We start from the raw sequence: 18,902 nt of genomic DNA on the forward strand, positions 1-18,902 counted from the left end.
ATTGTAGTAGTATTGTAATATTATGGGAGTAGTTTTGTCATAGTACAGTAATGATACGTTAATACACCTTTATGCGATGAACATCGTTCCATTTATAATCGTCGTATCGTTTATAAAGGTGCCAACATGCTTGCACACGTCGGCGTTGGTCACCTAACGCCAACTCTTCACGCTGCTCGATCTCTGGCATCCTCCCTATTTCATCCCTTATCCCTGATGTGACTGATGCCACACTTTATGATTTCGTCCCAGGTCTTTTTTGGTCTGCTACCCCTGACGTTCACACTTGTCACCCTCAGCACCCAGTTGTCATCCTCCATCCTCTCAGCATGCCCAAACCATCTCAATCCACCCCTCTCATCACATCAAAACATTCCAGTCCCATCTTTCCTCTCAACTCTTCAAATACAGTCCTAGCTCCCCCAGATCTCGCATTCATGCACACACTAGACATCCACCTACTCCTTATCATTTCTGTGCGTTTGAGCTTACGAATATCCCCTTCCATTACTGTCCAGGTCTGACTACCAAACAGCATTACATCCCTAACACATGCCGCATACCAGGATCCCTCAGCACGAAGGGAGAGACCTGTAAGTTTTGAGAGGCAACAGCTACCTGAACTTCCTCCAAACACTCCTTACCCTAGTCACAGAGCTAGCTCTAGCCCCACCTTCAGCACGTAACATGTCCCCCAGATAACAAAACTGTTCCACACACTCAAGAGACTCTCCAACAAGATCAGTCCTTTCACTCCTGACAATTAATAAATCTTCCCCCCAACATACCACACACACACGATATCAGCATTATCAACAGTCACCTCTAATACGTCCACACCTGTTATTCACCCACTTATCACAAACACTGCACAAGAAGGAGTTACTTCCCACGTCCTTGTGGCAAAAGCACATGGCCACTCTCCGCCTGCTTTGATAGTACCGCCAGCAGCCCTACGTATCACCACTTTTGTTTTAGCCACATTTAACACTCCAACCCTTGTGCCCCATTCTGTCTCTCCATTTCCTAAATATGTACCTCCGCCTCCCTTCCATTCTCTGTAATCATCACCAAGTCATCAGCATACAATACCTCCCACGAGAATCCATGTCTGAAGTCACGTGAGAGAAATTCAAGCACCATGACAAACAATAGGAGACTCAAGACTGACCCCTGATGCTTGCAAACATTCATGGCAAACTCGTCACTCAAATCTCTGTTTTTTCTCACCTGGTCACGAGTACCCCCATACATAGCCATAACCAATATAACCAGCCACTCCCCGATCCCTTCCTCGGGACTCTGTCAAAGGCCTTCTCCAAATCAACAAAAGCAAAGTTAAGCTCCCTTTTCTCTCCTATATATTTTTCCTGAAGCTGTCGTACAATGAACATGGCATTAGTAGTCCCTTTGCCTGACATAAACCCAAACTGCATCTCATCAATATTCACTCTTTCGCTTATCATACGTTCTAGGTCTAGGACTCTCTCCATTACATTCGTTATGTGGTTCAAAAGTTTTATGCCTCGATAATTTCCTCTTTCTACGGTATCGCCCTTCCACTTGCACACACTTACAATCACACTCTTCAGCTAATCATATGGGACAACACACTCGTACATAATCGAATTTATGAAATCAATGACTGAACCCAGTTTTATATCTCCTGAGGCCTTCAGCATGTCAAAAGTCAATCCAGACACACCTGCCGCCTTCCCCAGCTACATCCTGCCTATTGTCCTGCTCACAGTCACAGTAGCAGCATCAATCAAAGGCCAAGGGCCAAACTCTGGATCTCCTGATTCCAAACCTTCCCTGTTCCAGTCAAACTCTCACTCAGCAGTCAGTTATAATGCTCTCTCCAGGCGCCTTTAATATACTCATTATCCACCATTATCTTCCTTCATCATTCTTCAGATATTGCTCACCTGTAATATCCCTATTTTTCCTCTTCATCTGATTTACCATTTTTAGTACTATATTCTTCCTTTCAGCGCTATTTGAGATATCCAGTAAGTCTCTGAGACTCAGATTTTGCCCTGTATACCTCTTTTCTAGCCCTACGCTTTGCAGCCAACTATTTCTCTCTGTTACTACCCCTTTTCCATTCCCTGAAGTTTTCTTTTCCCCTTAACTGTGGCTTCCACACCCCCATCTCACCACCGTGTTACCTCATGTCTTAGGACCCCTTGTCCATCCACACACTGAATCAGCCATTTTCAGGAGATTGTTCTTGAGAGCTCTGTATGGTTCATTAACACTTCTGTCAACAGTTCCCCGTTAAGTCATCACTCTTCTCATCTCGCTATAGAAGGCATCTCTTACTGCTTGGTTTTCAACTTCCATATTTTCCTCCTGGGTGCATAGGTCCTCTTCTTCATCACCTGCTCTTTAAGCACCATGTCACAGATCAGTAATTTGTGTTGCTCACACACTCCTCTCTCCCTGTAACTTTAACATTCCTCACTAACCTCCTATAAGCCCTCCTGATCAGGAAACAGTCAATCTGGCTGCTATTTCCCCCAGAGTAGTATGTACTCAACTTAAACTCTCTCTTCCTAAAATGCGTGTTGCACACAGTCATGTTCATTGTCTCCCCAAACTCGAGTATCCCTTCCCCTTCCACATACCTCGTGCCATATGTCCATCCCCCAAGTACCTCTTCATATTCTTGAGCTGCATCGCCCAAATGAATATTTAAATCCCCTCATAACACTTACCACACGTATTAATATTTAAATCATCCCTCATAACACTTACCACACGTATTAAGCCATCCCAGAACACGCCGATATGAATGAATTCATGGGTATACCAAATAATATTTTCATTGCTTAATCCTTTCAATAACTCTCAATACATTCATGACACATTCCACCCAGTAAGCCTACTAGATTTACGAGAATACGAGTACAGTCCCTCAGCAGACGAGAAAAAAGCAGTTTACCTGTGATGTCATTTATGAAACAATTCAAAACTATTCTCGAAAGCTTATGATTTCGTTTATGATACTGTGAGGGACAATTATAGGGTTTAAAAGAACCACTTTTCTGTTACAGTCCTACTTACGAGTTGAAAGTTATGACATTTTGAGGTTTTAAGCGCCACTGAATTCTTGAGAAGTGGTGTTTTGGGGAAACAAACGATCAACGACTAGAACCATCGTCAACTTACTCATGACTGATTGAGCAGAGGGCGGAGGAGAGACAGTGTGACCTGAGACGCCACACCTTTATACGACAACTCTATTACTTCACGTACATTCTTTTATCTGCTGGATTCTCCTTAGACCTTGCATGTCATCCTGAGTTGTTATAACCCACACCTACTGCCGTATCACCCTAAGCTGTTATATCATCCTGAACAGTTGCAACAAGTACATACGGCCGTATTTATTAAGTGTCCTAACCAATTTTTACGAGAAACTGTACGACTACCTACTCTCCATAGCAGTTAACTGATATTTCACTCTTATTGGACTGTAAAGTGTTTCGTACGAGCGAAGATAAATTTAAAACAATCTGATACATGACTTAGTGCACGATATCTATAGATGGCAGGAAACTACTGTTATCACAGATAGTTTTGTCTTTTTTCTCGTTCATATTCGCTCTAGTTTGACTGTGACGTGTTTGGTAACTGTAAGAGTGATGATAGAATTATAGACAAGCAGCCTGATACACGAGTTAGGGTCACGATGGTATATAAATACGGTTCATGGAGTTGCTGCGTCCAAACACCTGCTGCCTTCACACTCTCAATCTTCCCGCGTAGTTTTTTTTTTTTTTTTTTTTTCCCTGTTAGTGAGAGCTACGACAAGTGTTATGGTTCTGTAATTTTTATCGTTAACTTTTCATCTACAGTCAGCATTTATGAGTGTACTGTACGCTTATGTACTGTACTGTTTAGCTTTAGAGAGACTTTTCGAGCTGGAAGAGTTAGATCTAGCCTTCATTAACCCTTTCACTGCTAGAGGTCTATCTTGAGTTGAATTAAATCTTTCGGTGGCAGCTAGAAATTAAAAATGTCATCAGACTGAATAGTACTGAAAGACGGAGTAGCTTCCGAGTTCAGACGGAGTAGCTACGACAGAGACTTTTGGGTACAGTGGCAATATCTGGTTACGAAAAGTACCCCCTGGGGAGGGAGGGAGAGGGGGAAAGAATACCTCCTCAGTATCCCTGCTTGTCATGAGCGGCGACGAAGAGTGGTCTTTCAGTCTTCAGTCTTTCCCTCCTTACCGTCCTCCTCTTCTTTTCCGTCTTCCCTCTCTTCTTGATATTTACTTGTTTCTTCCGGCCTTTATTTTCCCTCTACTCTTCTCACGTTAACATTGGGTATCATGGCATGTATATCTTAAAGATCTCCCATTGACGTCCCTTCCTGAACCAAGCCTTTCAACCAACTACCCAGTCAAATCACTTCATCGTCAAGTCACTGTAACGCTAGGCCACTTCATCACCATGCCACTGTAACCCCAAGCCACTTCAGTGCTATCAATTCATCGCTGAACCACACCAAACCCAAGACCACTTCATTGCCAAGACCACTCCTACTGCAGAACCACCCTTACATTTGCTTCCTCGTTTGTCCCATGGCTAGTCTTTGCTTTGAATTAGTGCCATATTGGACTTAGATACCTGGCGCTAAGACTCCATTATTCAGTATAGTGGCTGCAGAAATTGTGTGGTGTTCGCAGCCTCACTCAGGTGCTGATTCTACCACCATTACTAATATGAGGTCTATGCAAAGACTCTCTCTTTATCTGTCTATCAATCTATTTAAAGCCAGACACCTTTATCTCATCCAGCACATCCACATCAACACCACAGCATTTCTAAACTTCCTCACATGTCTGTCTCTCTCCACATAACTCCATACGCTCCTCTCAAATAACAGAAAACAGGCATAAAACAGTGATAATTTTGCCTACACTGGCCTGCCGTTGCCTCGTATAATTGGTGTGCAGGTGGTTAGGCCTGGGAAGTGAGGGCAGGATGTCAGCGGTGTTAGTGGTGCGTGAATTACTCCTGTGTCTGGCCCACTGCTCCCTCTATCGTGCTTTCTCTTTCCTTGTTTTATGGACCCTACCTCATCCCATCCAAAGGCGGCGAAAAAAGTTCTGGATGATGAAAATAGTAGCAGTAGTTGTAGTAGTGGTGGTGGTGGTAGTAGTAGTATTAATAGTAGCTGCAACCTCAGATTTAAGTGAATGTGAATCCAGTGAACTGCAGACTGAAGTTTCCCCAATCCTGCAGTCCACCCTCCTCCCTTTGGTTGATAGGGAATGAACTGAGGAACGTTTGTATAACCAGGCACCGGAACCACCCAATCATATCAGTGCCACCACATCAAGGCACCCCTCTCCAGCACCTGATGATGATGATGATGATGATGATGATGATGGTGATGACTGGTGCGTGTGTCTGTATACTGTAGCTGAGTGGTAATGTTTCTTCCTTGTGCCCTGGTATTAAATCAGTGCTTCTTAAACTTTTTTGGACTGTGATCCCCCATATAAAGTATGCAAGACTCCCGACCCTTCCCCCCCCCCCATCTCTCACGTATTCCACTCGGTAGACTCTATAGCACCTCTCCCTTACCGATATATTCCCGAAGTTGCATTTCGGAACAGGACCTCTCATCTAAGCTCGTATTCCACTCGATTAAGCAGGCCCCACAGCACCTAAGCCTTACTGATTTAATCCCACAGCGTCTAAGAGAGTCTGTAAACAGCGCTTCATTAGAGACTCATCTGGGGATATGATTTTGTGTTGTGGGAACGGCTCAGTGTGCTGGTGTGGGAGCAGTTGAGGCGATGGGAGTGGGAAATACATGATGAAGGAAGGATATAAACCGCTGACTGAGCCGTACCCACAACACACGAGAAATGCAGAGAGTGGGAGGGGTGATATGTATATACCACTCTATTGTACCTATAAAACAAAACAACAAAATAACTATACCACAGTTACGGCATTTTGAATTTTTTTTTCTCGATATTTTGAAAACTTTTAGGTAAGCTTAGGACAGATTTTCTTTTTATTATTTTTTTGTTATTGGGGGACCTCGTTAATTATTTTCAAGCCACATTTTGCACAAAAAATCGTCCATAATTTGACCATAATCATCTGAAAATCTGGATAAACGTATGGAAGTAGAATAACACTAAAAGTTACATCACAGTGTGAGGTTGTGACGTGCAAAACAATAATACTGTATACCAAACTCATAGATGGATAAATAGATAGAGATTAAGATAGACAGATATAGACAGAGATAAAGAGATATAGAGACAGAAAGAGATATACATGGAAAGATAGACTTAGACAGAGATAGAGACAGATGGATAAACAGATAAATGTAGATAGAGTGAGTGAGTGGGTGATATAATTGAGTAGCTGCATAATTATAGTCAATCTGTTTCATCCGCCACACAAACCCCTTTCAGTTCAGTTGACGGCCCTGTGTAGTTGGACTGTAGGGATGCTTTCACCAGTAACCATGGAGACTGATTCCTGCCTCAGAACTAAGGCGAATCATATTTCACGCAATCACGCCATTGTTTTCATTGTATGGACCCAGTTCCCTCAGCTGAAAACAAACTGACGAGATTAAGAGTCCTACAGAATAATTTCCATTCTACGTGTTAAACAGAATACGTAGATAAACACTCTAGTCCTTTCACCCTAACTGGGCCCAGATTTCCCAAGACTCAACCCTTTCGTCATATGGGATTCAGTCTGTTTTCCTTATGCGATTATACTAGTTTTCCTTATGCAATTATACTGCTTTTCCTTATGCCGTTATACGGGCTTTCTTTAAGCAGTCATATTGGTTTTTCTTATGCGATTATACTGCTTTTCCTTATGCAGTTATACCAGTTTTCCTTATGCGGTTACACCAGTTTTCCATATGCATTAATACTGCATCTCCTTATGCAGTTATACTGCTTCTTCTTATGCAGTTATGAAGGTCCACCTTGAGAAAAGATTGGATCTAGAGGTAACTGTTGAAAAGGTGAGCAAAGGAAAGAGGGTTTCCATTTTGATAACTTGTGAATGTCCCAACCCAAATGTGTTCATGAGGTAGTGTGTGTGTCCCAAAGGGGCTCTTGTCAAGTGGTGGAGAGAAAGATCTAGTAATTCTGGTAGAAAGGGCTGCAGTGTGGGTGCTACCAATAGTCAATGGATCTCATGCAAAATACCAAGGATAACCTTTAGTGGATAGCTATAACTGTAAAGGTCTATCTAATACAAGAAATTACCTACTTACCTGATCACTTACAGGTTCTGAACTGTAAGGACATCATTTGCATACAAGAGACTGGTTAGCCAAGCAGGACTTCTCATGTATCAATAATTTACATAAAGATTTCCATGGAGTTGATGTCTCAACCATTGACCTTGGGGATGGTCTCTTGTGGGGTCATCCTTCAGGGGGTGTTGTCATTTTATGGCACACAAAGTGAAAGAAATATATTAAACCATTAGATTTTAAATTAGATCGGTGTGTTGCCATTGAAGTAAATCTTGCTGACAAAGTAACGACAATTATCGGTGTCAAATTTCCTTACCAGTGTAATGAAAATGAGGAAAATTACATGAACTGTTTAGATGCCCTGAATGCTTACACTTAATGACATTGATAACTCTTGCTTAGTCCTCATGGATGATTGTAGTGCTAGTTTAAGCAGTGTCCAAACTCCCCTTTTGCCCGACATATGATTGATTTCTATACAGAGAATATCTTAATTTCCTCTCATTTACCTCTGCCCTGTACCTCTTACACCTTTGTGTGCAGTGGTTGGGGTGCATGTCTTGGCTGGACCATGTTGTGTGTTGCTCACATTGCCATGATGCCATTACTGAGGCTAACATTAATTACAGTATTTCTGTTGAGGACCACATACCCATTTTCATTAAATCTTCTATTGAAAAAAAGCCTGAACTGAGCTCCATGGATTAGAAAACTTCTCCCAGGACTACGTACGACCAGTTGACTGATCAGGAACTTCAAAGATATAGTACCCTAACTGATAATCTACTATGTGAAGTAACAGTACCTGAAGCAGCAAACTGCACTGACATGCACTGTGAGGACAATCATCATATACTTTACCATAGGGAGACTGTATGACAATATTTTATCATGTTTGAGGCAGGCCGGTTGCGATGTTCTGTCCAGCCACAACAGTAGTAGAAACTACTGTAAACCTGGCTGGTCGGAGTGTGTGGGTGACCTGTATCAGACCTCACGTGATGTCTACACTGTTTGGGATGCTGCTGGTAGGCCAAGACAAGGCCCTATTTTTTATCATTATAAACTCACAAAAGCGCGTTGTAAATACGCCATAAGGTTTATTAAGAGACATAACGATGTTCTTCACAGTGAAGCTCTTGAAAAAAAAAAAAAAAAAATCTAGCTGACTCTGATTCTAAGCGATTTTGGAACAAAGTGAAAAGTATCAATGATTCTCATTCTCCGCGTCCCACTTCTGTGGACGGTGTTTCTGGTGAATGTAATACTGCCGAGCCATGGAAAGACCACTTTCAGTCTCTTTTTAGCTGTTTGGGAAATGAGGTAGTAAATTACCCAACAGCCAACCTGCCATATAATAACAACGTTAGGGTAAGCCTAACTGCGGTTAAGAATGCTATTTCTGATCTCAAACTTAACAAAGCTTGTGGCTAAGATGGCATTTATGCTGAACACCTAAAGCATGCTTCACCTTCGCTGTACTCCTTCTTGTCTACATGCTTTACAAGTTTTGTTTTATACATGGACTCCTCCCTGATTCATAGTTATCCGTCATACTTGCGGCTGTGATAAAGAATAAATCTGGTAAAATAACTAACAGGGACAATTATAGACCAATTGCTTTTGCTAGAATTGTTAGTAATGTGTTAGAATTTTGTTGACTTAGAGGAATATCTATCCACCCATGATAACCAGTTTGGTTTTAAAAGCATGGCACGGATCAGTACATCTACTGTATGTTTTGAAAGAATTAATTAAGTCCTACCGCATGACCGATGGCAGTGTCTCTCTTTGTGTCTTGGATGCATGTAAAACTTTTGATAGAGTGGGTCATTTTATTCTATTTGATAAACTAAGTAGAGCAAATATCCCGGGTTGTATCTTGAGAATATTTCCATTCTGGTACGCTAGACAGAAAATGTGTGTTCGGTGGGATAATGTTTACTCTTCCTATATTCTAGTCATCAATGGCGTACGACAGGGTGAGATATTGTCACCATACTGTACCAGATTAATATTTATGTAGATGACTTGATCCCATCCTTGAATTCTCAGAAGACTGGATGTTTTATTAATGACAAACTGGTTAATCACATCATGTACGAAGATGATTTATGTGCCATGGCTCCCTCTGCTGCTGGGTTAAGTAAACTGCTTAAAACATGAGAAGCATTTGGGCCCAGTCATGATATTAAGTTCAACTGTGACAGAAGTGCAATAATGATTTGTAAGGGAGAGTTACTGAAAGGAATGATGATACCAATATTCAGACTATTAGATGAGCCATTAAATGAGACTGACCATGTAAAATATGTCGGTCACTTGCTTTCCAAAGACCTTTCGGATGATGCTGATATAGGGACGCAGTGTAAGCAGCTATTTGCGCAGGGCAGTGTGATACTGCGCAAATGTCACGTTCAGCTGGGAAGTCAAGATCAACCTCCTCCGCACAGACTGCTTCCCTGTGTACACCGCTCATCTCTGGTGCAGGTAGCCTTCAGTCTACTTATCACAGTACTCTAAAACGTTTTTTGGGCCTTTTCAAGTATGACAGCACCAGTATTCTTTTTCCTTTCATTAATATCTGGACCTGTGAGGGAGAACTGAGAAATCTTGCATAGGCTATAACTTTATATGTCGTACTGAGTCAACCGGAAATTGCATCATCAAAGAAATGCCCTCTTGCAGCATAAGCTTCCACTCTAAACTCAGAAAACACTGGGTAGAGTTACTGAATACTGGTAGAGTATAAAATGTCCTCAATACAGTACTGTACTTTATTCTATATGCAGTGTATCTATATTCATTATTTATTTAGTATTTAGGTGTATATTAGTAAGAAAATTAATGTGCACCCATGTTATCTTCAATAGAATGTAATATCAGAGTCTGGAATAAAGTTTATTATTATGGTGGCGACCATCATCCACTCACTTGATGTAGAGCTGCCTACTTCTTCCTTAGCCTTTACCATTCTTTTTCTGTGCCTGCCCTCCTTTCTTCATATTTCTCCCATCTTTCCTGTCACTTCCTGTTGCTTTTCTTTCCTTTACAGGTGGCTTTACATTGAGTGACAAGCCAAATGGTTTCCTGTAAGCCAAGAAACCATTTACTACGCTGGGTGGTAACCATATAACCAAACCATACGTGCTCCCTACGTGTCAACAAGTGGGTTGGTGGAGGATTAGTGCCCCTCCCCGTAAAACAAATAACTCAAAGTCAAATGGCCACCCCTTACGGGATTGTGGCGTCTGGCAATAGATAGATAGATAGATTATTATTATTATTATTATTATGATTATTATTATTATTATTATGCTGGTTTTCCTTATGCAGTTATATACTGCTTCTCCTTATGCAATTACACTGCTTCTCCCTGTGCAGTTATATACTGCTTCTCCTTATGCAGTTATACTGGTTTTCCATCAACCTGTTTCTGTTATGCGATTCAACCTGCTGTCGTTATTCGATTTGTCCAGCGTTCTTGGTGCGTTTGTCCACATATCCGTGACCAGAGAGATGAAGTACTTGTCGTCCTCTATGGATCTGGTGAGGCCGGCGTAGAACTTGTGAAATTCTTCTCTAGTTACCTGCAGAGGAGAGTAATTATTATTATTATTATTGTTATTGTTGTTATTATTATTATTATTATTATTATTATTATTATTATCATTATTATTATTATTATTATTTCCTCCGCCAAGGAGGTTACTTTTTCACCCCTGTCCGTTTGTTTGTTTGTTGGTTGGTTGGTTTGTGATCAAGATCACACAAAAACTACTGGGCGGATTTCCATGAAACGTGGTAGAAGAATGGGCCTTGGCCCAGAATAGACTCCATTAAATTTTGGTGGGGATCCGGATAAAGGTGCGGATCCAGTTTTTTTTTTTTTTTTCACTTTCTTTAACATTGCGAGATAGGGCGTTTTTCGACATTTTCGTAAATTTTTCAGTGAATATTGCATGGATCTTGATGAAAAAATCAGGCATATTTAGGATGTTGGTATCTACGAATGTGTACAGTTTGGCGCGGATCCATATAATATTCCGGATCTAGCGGATTCAAATATGCTTTTAATAGGAACGGCATGTTGGGCCTTGGCGGAGGTATGGCTCTCCTGAGTGCCGTTCAGTTATTATTATTATTACTTTTACTATTACTCGCTTAAAGGCCGCCTTCGGTAGCCTTCCACTCGATGTCAAGTTACTTCCTATCTTCAGAAATGAGCCATAACTGGGGAACAGGTGGCCCGATTGGACTGGAAATTGTTTTATTCAAGTTAGAGCATTTTAACGATACCTTGCGCTAAGAAAAATCTGCGCTACATGCGCCATTTTTGCTATTACGGTAACAAACAAACATACAGAAATCGGATCATTATAATATACAGTAGGGCAGTGGATGTTGGAGTGGCTCTAGTGAGAGAGGGCAGTGTTTGGAAACTCCCTGTACTGTTGTTTGCAGATGATACTGTGTTGTTGAGTGAAGACGAAGGGGAGCTGCAAGGCTTGGTGGATGAGTTTGGGAGTGTGTGTAAGAAACGGAATCTAAAGGTGAATGTAGAGAAGAGTAAAGTTATGGTCTTTGAGAGAGGTGAAGTTAGCGAATGTACAGCGAGGTTGGATGGTGAGGAATTGGAAAATGTGAGTACGTTTAAGTACTTTGGTAGTGTGATGAGTAAGGATGGAGGTTTGGAGGGTGAAGTGCTTGAAAGGGTACAGCAGGGAAGAAATGTTGCTGGTTCTTTGAAAGAAGTGATAAGAAACAGGGAAGTGAGCATGGAAGTGTAAAAGTTACTACATGACAGTATTGTGATACCAACTCTAACGTACGGAAGTGAAGCTTGGCCGTTGTTGGAAGGACACAAGTCAAGAGTGACAGCAGTGGAAATGAGTTATTTAAGAGGAGCCTGTGAAGTCACGTGGAGAGACAGGCTGACAAATGAGGATATAAAGGAGCGTTGTGGTGTGGATGTGGATGTGATAGGAAGCGTTATGAGGAACACACTGAGGTGGTTTGGCCATGTGGAGAGGATGGAGGGTGAAAGACTGACGAAGAGAGTGTATGTGAGTGAGGTGGAGGGGGGAAGAGGGAGGGGGAGGCCGAGGTTGAGATGGAGGGATGGGGTGGAGAGGTATATGAGAGAGGGGGGTGTGAGTTGGGAGCAGGGCAGTGAAATGGCGGGGGACAGGGCGACTTGGAGGCGATTTGTTTGTGACCACCCCAAACGGGATTGAGGCGTCTGACAATAGATAGATAGATAGATAGATTATTGCCAGTGGCGTACCTGAGGGGGGCAGGGGGGACTGTTTGAAACTGCCCCCCGGGCCCCCAATCCTTAAAAATCTATAAGCTTTTTTATTAATATTTAAAAATATATATATTTATCATCCCGACAATCCCGGCTGAGATATTAGATAAGTTTTGAGAATTAGGTGACCCAGCCCCCCCGAGCCCCCAAATCTCTAGGGACGCCCCTGGTTATTGCTGTTGTTGTTGTTGTTGTTTTTCTTACTGTTGTTTTTATCATCATCATCATCATCAAAGGCCATCATCTCAACTATATCCATTTTTAAAGTTTTTTTTACTATGAATATTTTTACTGTTGTTAATGGTCATTATTATTATTATTATTATTATTATTATTATTATTATTATTAGCAGTAGCAGTAGCAGTAGCAGTAGTAGTTGTAGTAGTAGTAATAGTAATAGTAACAGTAGTAGTAGTAGTAGTAGTAGTAGTAGTAGTAGTGTTACTGTTACTATAACTATCATCATCATCACCAGCTAGTGCCTTAATCTCGACTGTTATTATTATTATTATTCAAAATTTTCCAGAACAGAATTATTACGTCAGTCCCTTCACCTCGATGACATACAGGTTTTCCTTCTGGCTAACATGGCTTCTTTAATATCATCTGATGAAACTGGTCCACTTCCGAATATTGCGTCTTAGTTCCATGAAATTCGAACACCCCTGGTTATGAGTTAAGAATGAGTCTCCTTGGTCACTAGTCAGACTGATCCTCCAATCTGCCCACACTTAGCCATCAACTGCACTGAATGGGGTTAGAGATCTTTGCCATATTAGAGTGAACGTAGTATTGGTCAATTCACTCAATCTTGCAAGTAGTAAAAGGGTTATTCAATTATATGACTTTTATTTTACAAAAACTATAAAATTCTTGGGTAAGTGCTACATTTCTATCACCCTATCTGTCTACCTACCTTCTGTCTATCTACTGTATACTCTTCTACTCAGTCCCTCATTCACCATCCTCTCCACATGGCCATTCTGTCTCAGAGTATTTCTCTCAACACTTCCAATCCCGCATTTCACTTGGCAGACTTACATAAAAGTCTTGGATAAGCACATACCGTGTTTCACTTAATGGATTTAGCTAAAAGTCTTGGGTAAACGCATGCTGTGTTTCACTTAAGATTTATATAAAAGTCTTGGGTAAGCACATGCTGCGTTTCACGTAACAGATTTATATTAAAGGCGTGTGTAAGTGCGTGCCGTGTTTCAGTTAACAGATTTAAACAAGTCTTGTGTAAGTGTATGCTGCATCTCACTTCACAGATATAGACAGAATAAGTGTCAATATGGCTCGGCTCGGTCAGAATGGCTCGACTCTGCTTCAATCAGCTCGAATCTATTCGTCTTGGCCTCTACTACCTACATGCAAAAATTCAGAATGATTCTCTCTCTCTCTCTCTCTCTCTCTCTCTCTCTCTCTCTCTCTCTCTCTCTCATAAAACTGGTGCTAAAGTTTTTTTTTTTTTTTTTTCTTTTTTTAACGCTCTATGGAAACTTTGCCCAGATGGCCTACTGGTGGAATTCGTGGTCCTCTAAACGACTTTAGCTCATTGAAAAGGAGGGGAAGGAAAATACAATGCTGTAAAGAGGTAAATATAAGGTAAAGAGGTAAATATACAGTAGAGGTAAATATATGGTAAAGAGGTAAATATAAGGTAAAGAGGTAAATATAAGGTGAAGAGGTAAATATAAGGTAAAGAGGTAAATATAAGGTAAAGAGGTAAATATTCGGTAAAACGGTAATATACGGTAAAGAGGTAAATATACGGTAAAGAGGTAAATATACGGTAAAGAGGTAAATATACGGTAAAGGGGTAACTATATGGCAGAGGTCAATATACGGTAAAGAGGTAAATATTCGGTAAAATGGTTACTGAAGGCTATATCTAACCCTGCATGTGTGAAAAAATCTTTTGCTGAGCTAAATAAATCCGTTTGAAAGGAGCATGATCGTGATAAGAAAAAAGCATTGGGGTGAAACTTAAAAAGTATGTTCTAAGCAGTGAATTCAATAAAAAGTACCGGTATCTACTTTGCCATCCATTAAAAAACAGGCCATACTTTCAACAACAACAACAAAAAAACTTGCCAGCCTGTCTATCCACAAAACGTTCCTTGCCACCCACCGTAACCCAAAAACGTTCCTCGCTGTCCATTCTAACTCCCAAAATTCCTTGCCACCCATATAACCCCAAAACGTTCCTTGCTGTCCATTTTAACCCAAAAATGTTCCTTGCTATCCATTCTAGCAACAAAAGATCACTCACACACACACACACACACACACACACACACACACACACACACACACTTACAATACACTCACAACACACATACACAGCAAAACACAAACACAACCCTCACGTACCTTGCCATCCGTCTTGCCGCTGCTCTCCAACAGCTCAATAATCCTCCCAAGTAGTTCAGCCTCCGTGATCTCCCCCATCTTAACCCCGGGGTGGGTGGAGGTGTCACAGTAGCCCCTAATTTCACTCGCCTCTACAGCTCCATCCCCGTTTTGGTCAAGGCGGGAGTATACCTCGTCCAATACTCTTTCTCTATTCTCATTGTATCTGGCTGCAAAGAAAAATAATAATGCTGATGATTATATATATATAGATAGATAGATAGAAAAGGTTTGCGTTTGTCTGTCTGTCTGTCTGTCCTCTTTGGAAATCGAGGGGGATGCATACAGAACTCTCTAAACAGTTCTGACAAGTGTAACTTTGGGTGAATTTAGATGTGTGCGTTGCAGTTGCTAAAGTGACACTCGTGATGGCCAAGTTTAGAACTAATGTATGTATATAAAAGAGTAGCGTTGTTTGTTTGTTTGCCCTTCAACCACGCCCAAACCAATGTGAGGTTGACCTCCAAGGTCATTTGAAGTCACTGGTTGGAGGTCATTTGAGGTCACCAGTAATACACTCTCAAACGACTGGACCCAGCAGCCCAATTCTTGACATGGAGACTCAGATGACCTCCAGTTCCGACATAGGCTATGTGAGGTTGACCTCCGAGGTCATTTGAGATCACCAGTCAGAGGTCTTTTGAGGTCACCGGTAAGAGTAAACAAGTGCGCACAAATACTGTGAATTAGTCTGCAAAAGTTGAAATACAGTGCTCCTGGACCTCTCATAATCCCTCTTCAAAAGCATAAGAGGTACCTGGTCTTTCTGGGGAAGACAGAAAGATTAAACCAGAACAAATAGGATTAGAGTGTTTGCCTTTTTGGCCCGGACCCCTGCTTGTTATAAATAATTAAGGCAGCAGGCTGGAAACATGGCAGACGTGTGCCGCAGTTTTTTTTTTTTTTCTTTTCTTTTCTTTAACTACTACAATCATATGATCAGCTACAACGGGTCTGATGGGTGGTCGGACTGGTGGGATGGGTGGGCAGGGTTGAGTTGATGAGTGGGTGTGGAGGAGCAGGGTTGAGTGGATGAGTGGGTGTGGAGGGGCAGGGTTGAGTGGATGAGTGGGTGTGGAGGGGCAGGATTGAGTGACTGAGTGGGTGTGGAGGAGCAGGGTTGAGTTGATGAGTGGGTGTGGAGGAGCAGGGTTGAGTGGCTGAGTGGGTGTGGAGGGGCAGGGTTGAGTGGCTGAGTGGGTGTGGAGGGGCAGGATGAGTGACTGAGTGGGTGTGGAGGAGCAGGGTTGAGTTGATGAGTGGGTGTGGAGGGGCAGGGTTGAGTTGATGAGTGGGTGTGGAGGGGCAGGGTTGAGTGGATGAGTGGGTGTGGAGGGGCAGGGTTGAGTTGATGAGTGGGTGTGGAGGGGCAGGATTGAGTGGATGAGTGGGTGTGGAGGGGTAGGGTTGAGTGGATGAGTGGGTGTGGAGGGGCAGGATTGAGTGGATGAGTGGGTGTGGAGGGGCAGGGTTGAGTGACTGAGTGGGTGTGGAGGGGCAGGATTGAGTGGATGAGTGGGTGTGGAGGGGCAGGGTTGAGTGACTGAGTGGGTGTGGAGGGGCAGGGTAGGTGAAGTGAGTGGGAGGGTGGGAGGTGTAATACTCAAAGTAATATTCAAGGTAATAAGAGATACTGAGGTGTAAGATTCAAAGTAATATTCATCGTAATAAGGCCCGTTGTTATCTTCACCTTCTCCGTAACACCTCTTTGTCAGCGACTTAATCTGCATGTTCTATTATTCTTTTGTATGTTATTTTTATAGTTTTAACAGAGAGAGAGAGAGAGAGAGAGAGAGAGAGAGAGAGGATGGGGATCCATTATCAGAAGCGGAAATGTTAAGTTGAGGAGATACAACGTTAGGGCTTGAATTCTTTGTTTACTTTCTCTCGGGATGGGTTATGTGTAGCCCTAAACGTTAGAGAAAAGATACAGCTCTTCTCTCTCTCTTTCTCTCTCTCTCTCTCTCTCTCTCTCTCTCTCTCTCTCTCTCTCTCTCTCTCTCTCTCTCTCTCACGACAGGAGGTAAAACATGAAAGAAAGCTTGCCAGATTCAGGGAGTTTTGTAGGAAAGTTAAAGTAAGTTAAAGCAGTACTGAGAAGGACAGGACGTGGGGAGATACGCTAAAGGGAGGAGGTCACAGGAAGGAAAACTATGATTGTGTGTGTGTGTGTGTGTGTGTGTGTGTGTGTGTGTGTGTGTGTGTGTGTGTGTGTGTGTGTGTGTGTCTGTCTGTCTGTCTGTCTGTGTAATTACTTCAAGTGGACGACGTTGTGTGCATTTTATTTTTACTCTTCGTGGACGTTGCTCTCTCTCTCTCTCTCTCTCTCTCTCTCTCTCTCTCTGTTTTTCTTTGTGTTGAAAAATTGACACGTATGACAAATATAGCATGTCTTCATTCACAGAGCTACCAACCCGCCTCAACTGAACCTAATCTAGTCTAACCTAACCACATCTAACGTATACTATCGGTGCAACACAACCACTCACGTACACATCTAATACGGACAAATATGTATACTGTACGTACGAACAGATTTTTTTTAATGCAAGAAAGAAGGAACCAAAGGCCAGGAGCCGGCAAACTATTCCCTGCAAGAAAAAACAAAACAAAATAACAGGAGCCAAATTCAAGAGCCGTACATTTCGAGATGCCTGGACACACTGCGTTTGAAAGACTGGAGATTATAGGAAGTAGGAATTACAGACAGAGGGAGAAGTTTCAGGGTTGACCTGTTGGATGTATGAAGGACTGGGAGTTGCGGACTCTTGCATTAGAGAGTTGGACAGAAAAGGGGTGAGAGTTTGTTGCTAGACGGATGTTACACGCCTGTCGTAGTGATGGAGGGACGCAAGCAGACAGTTCAGAGGAGCCGTGACCATTGAAGCAGCGATAGAAAAGAGGTAAAGGTGCAACAGTGCGGCAAAGAGACAGAGGTTGAAGGGAGCCAGTAAGGGGAGGAGAGTTTATGAAACGAAAAGCCTTTGACTCCGCCTTGTTGAGAAGATCTGTATGTGGGGAGCCTCCCCACACATGACAGTTGTACTATATATAGGGACGAATAAAACCAGGGTACGGAGTCGGCTTGGCATACCTATTTCCTTGGAAGCAGAATTTACAACAGAGGTAATGTATTCTTTCCAAGATAAATCTCGAGAGAATGAAACCCCAGATATACTTAAAAATGATGCAGGATTAAGCTGCATAATATAAAAAAAATTGAAGGTACTCCTGTGGAAGATGTTGTCGGTTTGATAGACGTAAGAATTGAGTCTTTGATGCATTAAAAACAACAAGATTACTTTTACCCCAGTCAGAGATATGAGCCAAGTCAGACATTAGGTGTGCCATAGCCTCATCCCTTGTTTGATGAAGTAACTGCTGAGTTGGACGCTGTGGGAAATAAATGGAAAGGTGAAGGGTGGAGTCATCAGCACATGAGTGGATAGGGTTAGATGTACAGCCTAGAAGGTCACTGATGAATAAAAGGAAGAGTTGGTGATAGGACAGAGCCCTGAGGAACACTGCTATTGATAGCTCTAGGAGAAGAACGGTGGCCGCCTACAACAACAACTATAGGACGACCAGAAAGGAAGCTAGAGATGAAGGCACAGATGGAAGGATAGAAACCATAAGAGGGCAGTTTGGAAATTAAAGATTTATGCCAGCCTCGATCAATAGCCTATGAGATGTCAAGTGCAATGGCAAAGCTTTCGTGAAAGTTCCGAAAGGAGGATGACCAGGAGTCTGAAAGGTAGGTGAAAAGATCGCCAGTGGAGCGTCCCTGACGGAACCCATACGGGCGATCAGAAAGAAATTTGTGATAGGAAAGATGCTTTAAAATTTTTCTGTTAAGAATAGACTCGAAATCTTTTGAGACACAGGATGTTAAAGCAATTGGACGATAGTTAGAGG

The 18,902-nt window shown here is 42.2% G+C and overlaps 1 protein-coding gene across 1 annotated transcript in view; it reads right to left on the reverse strand.

Annotated features, from left to right (window-relative positions):
* The window catches only part of LOC145394682 (cocaine esterase-like), a 38,728-nt gene extending 23,701 nt beyond the window's left edge, over nt 1-15,027 (reverse strand). Inside the window, exons 1-2 of the mRNA XM_080268458.1 lie at nt 14,949-15,027; nt 10,691-10,850 (exon numbers count right to left, since the gene is read on the reverse strand). Of these exons, the coding sequence (XP_080124584.1) occupies nt 10,691-10,850; nt 14,949-15,026 (238 nt within the window). The 5' untranslated portion in view covers nt 15,027. The remainder of the gene's footprint in view (nt 1-10,690; nt 10,851-14,948) is intronic.
* Nucleotides 15,028-18,902: the final 3,875 nt, after the last annotated feature.

Source organism: Coenobita brevimanus, chromosome 28 (genome assembly GCF_032717465.1).
Source record: "Coenobita brevimanus isolate Jiangsu-jjx chromosome 28, ASM3271746v2, whole genome shotgun sequence".
NCBI classification, from domain to species: domain Eukaryota; kingdom Metazoa; phylum Arthropoda; class Malacostraca; order Decapoda; family Coenobitidae; genus Coenobita; species Coenobita brevimanus.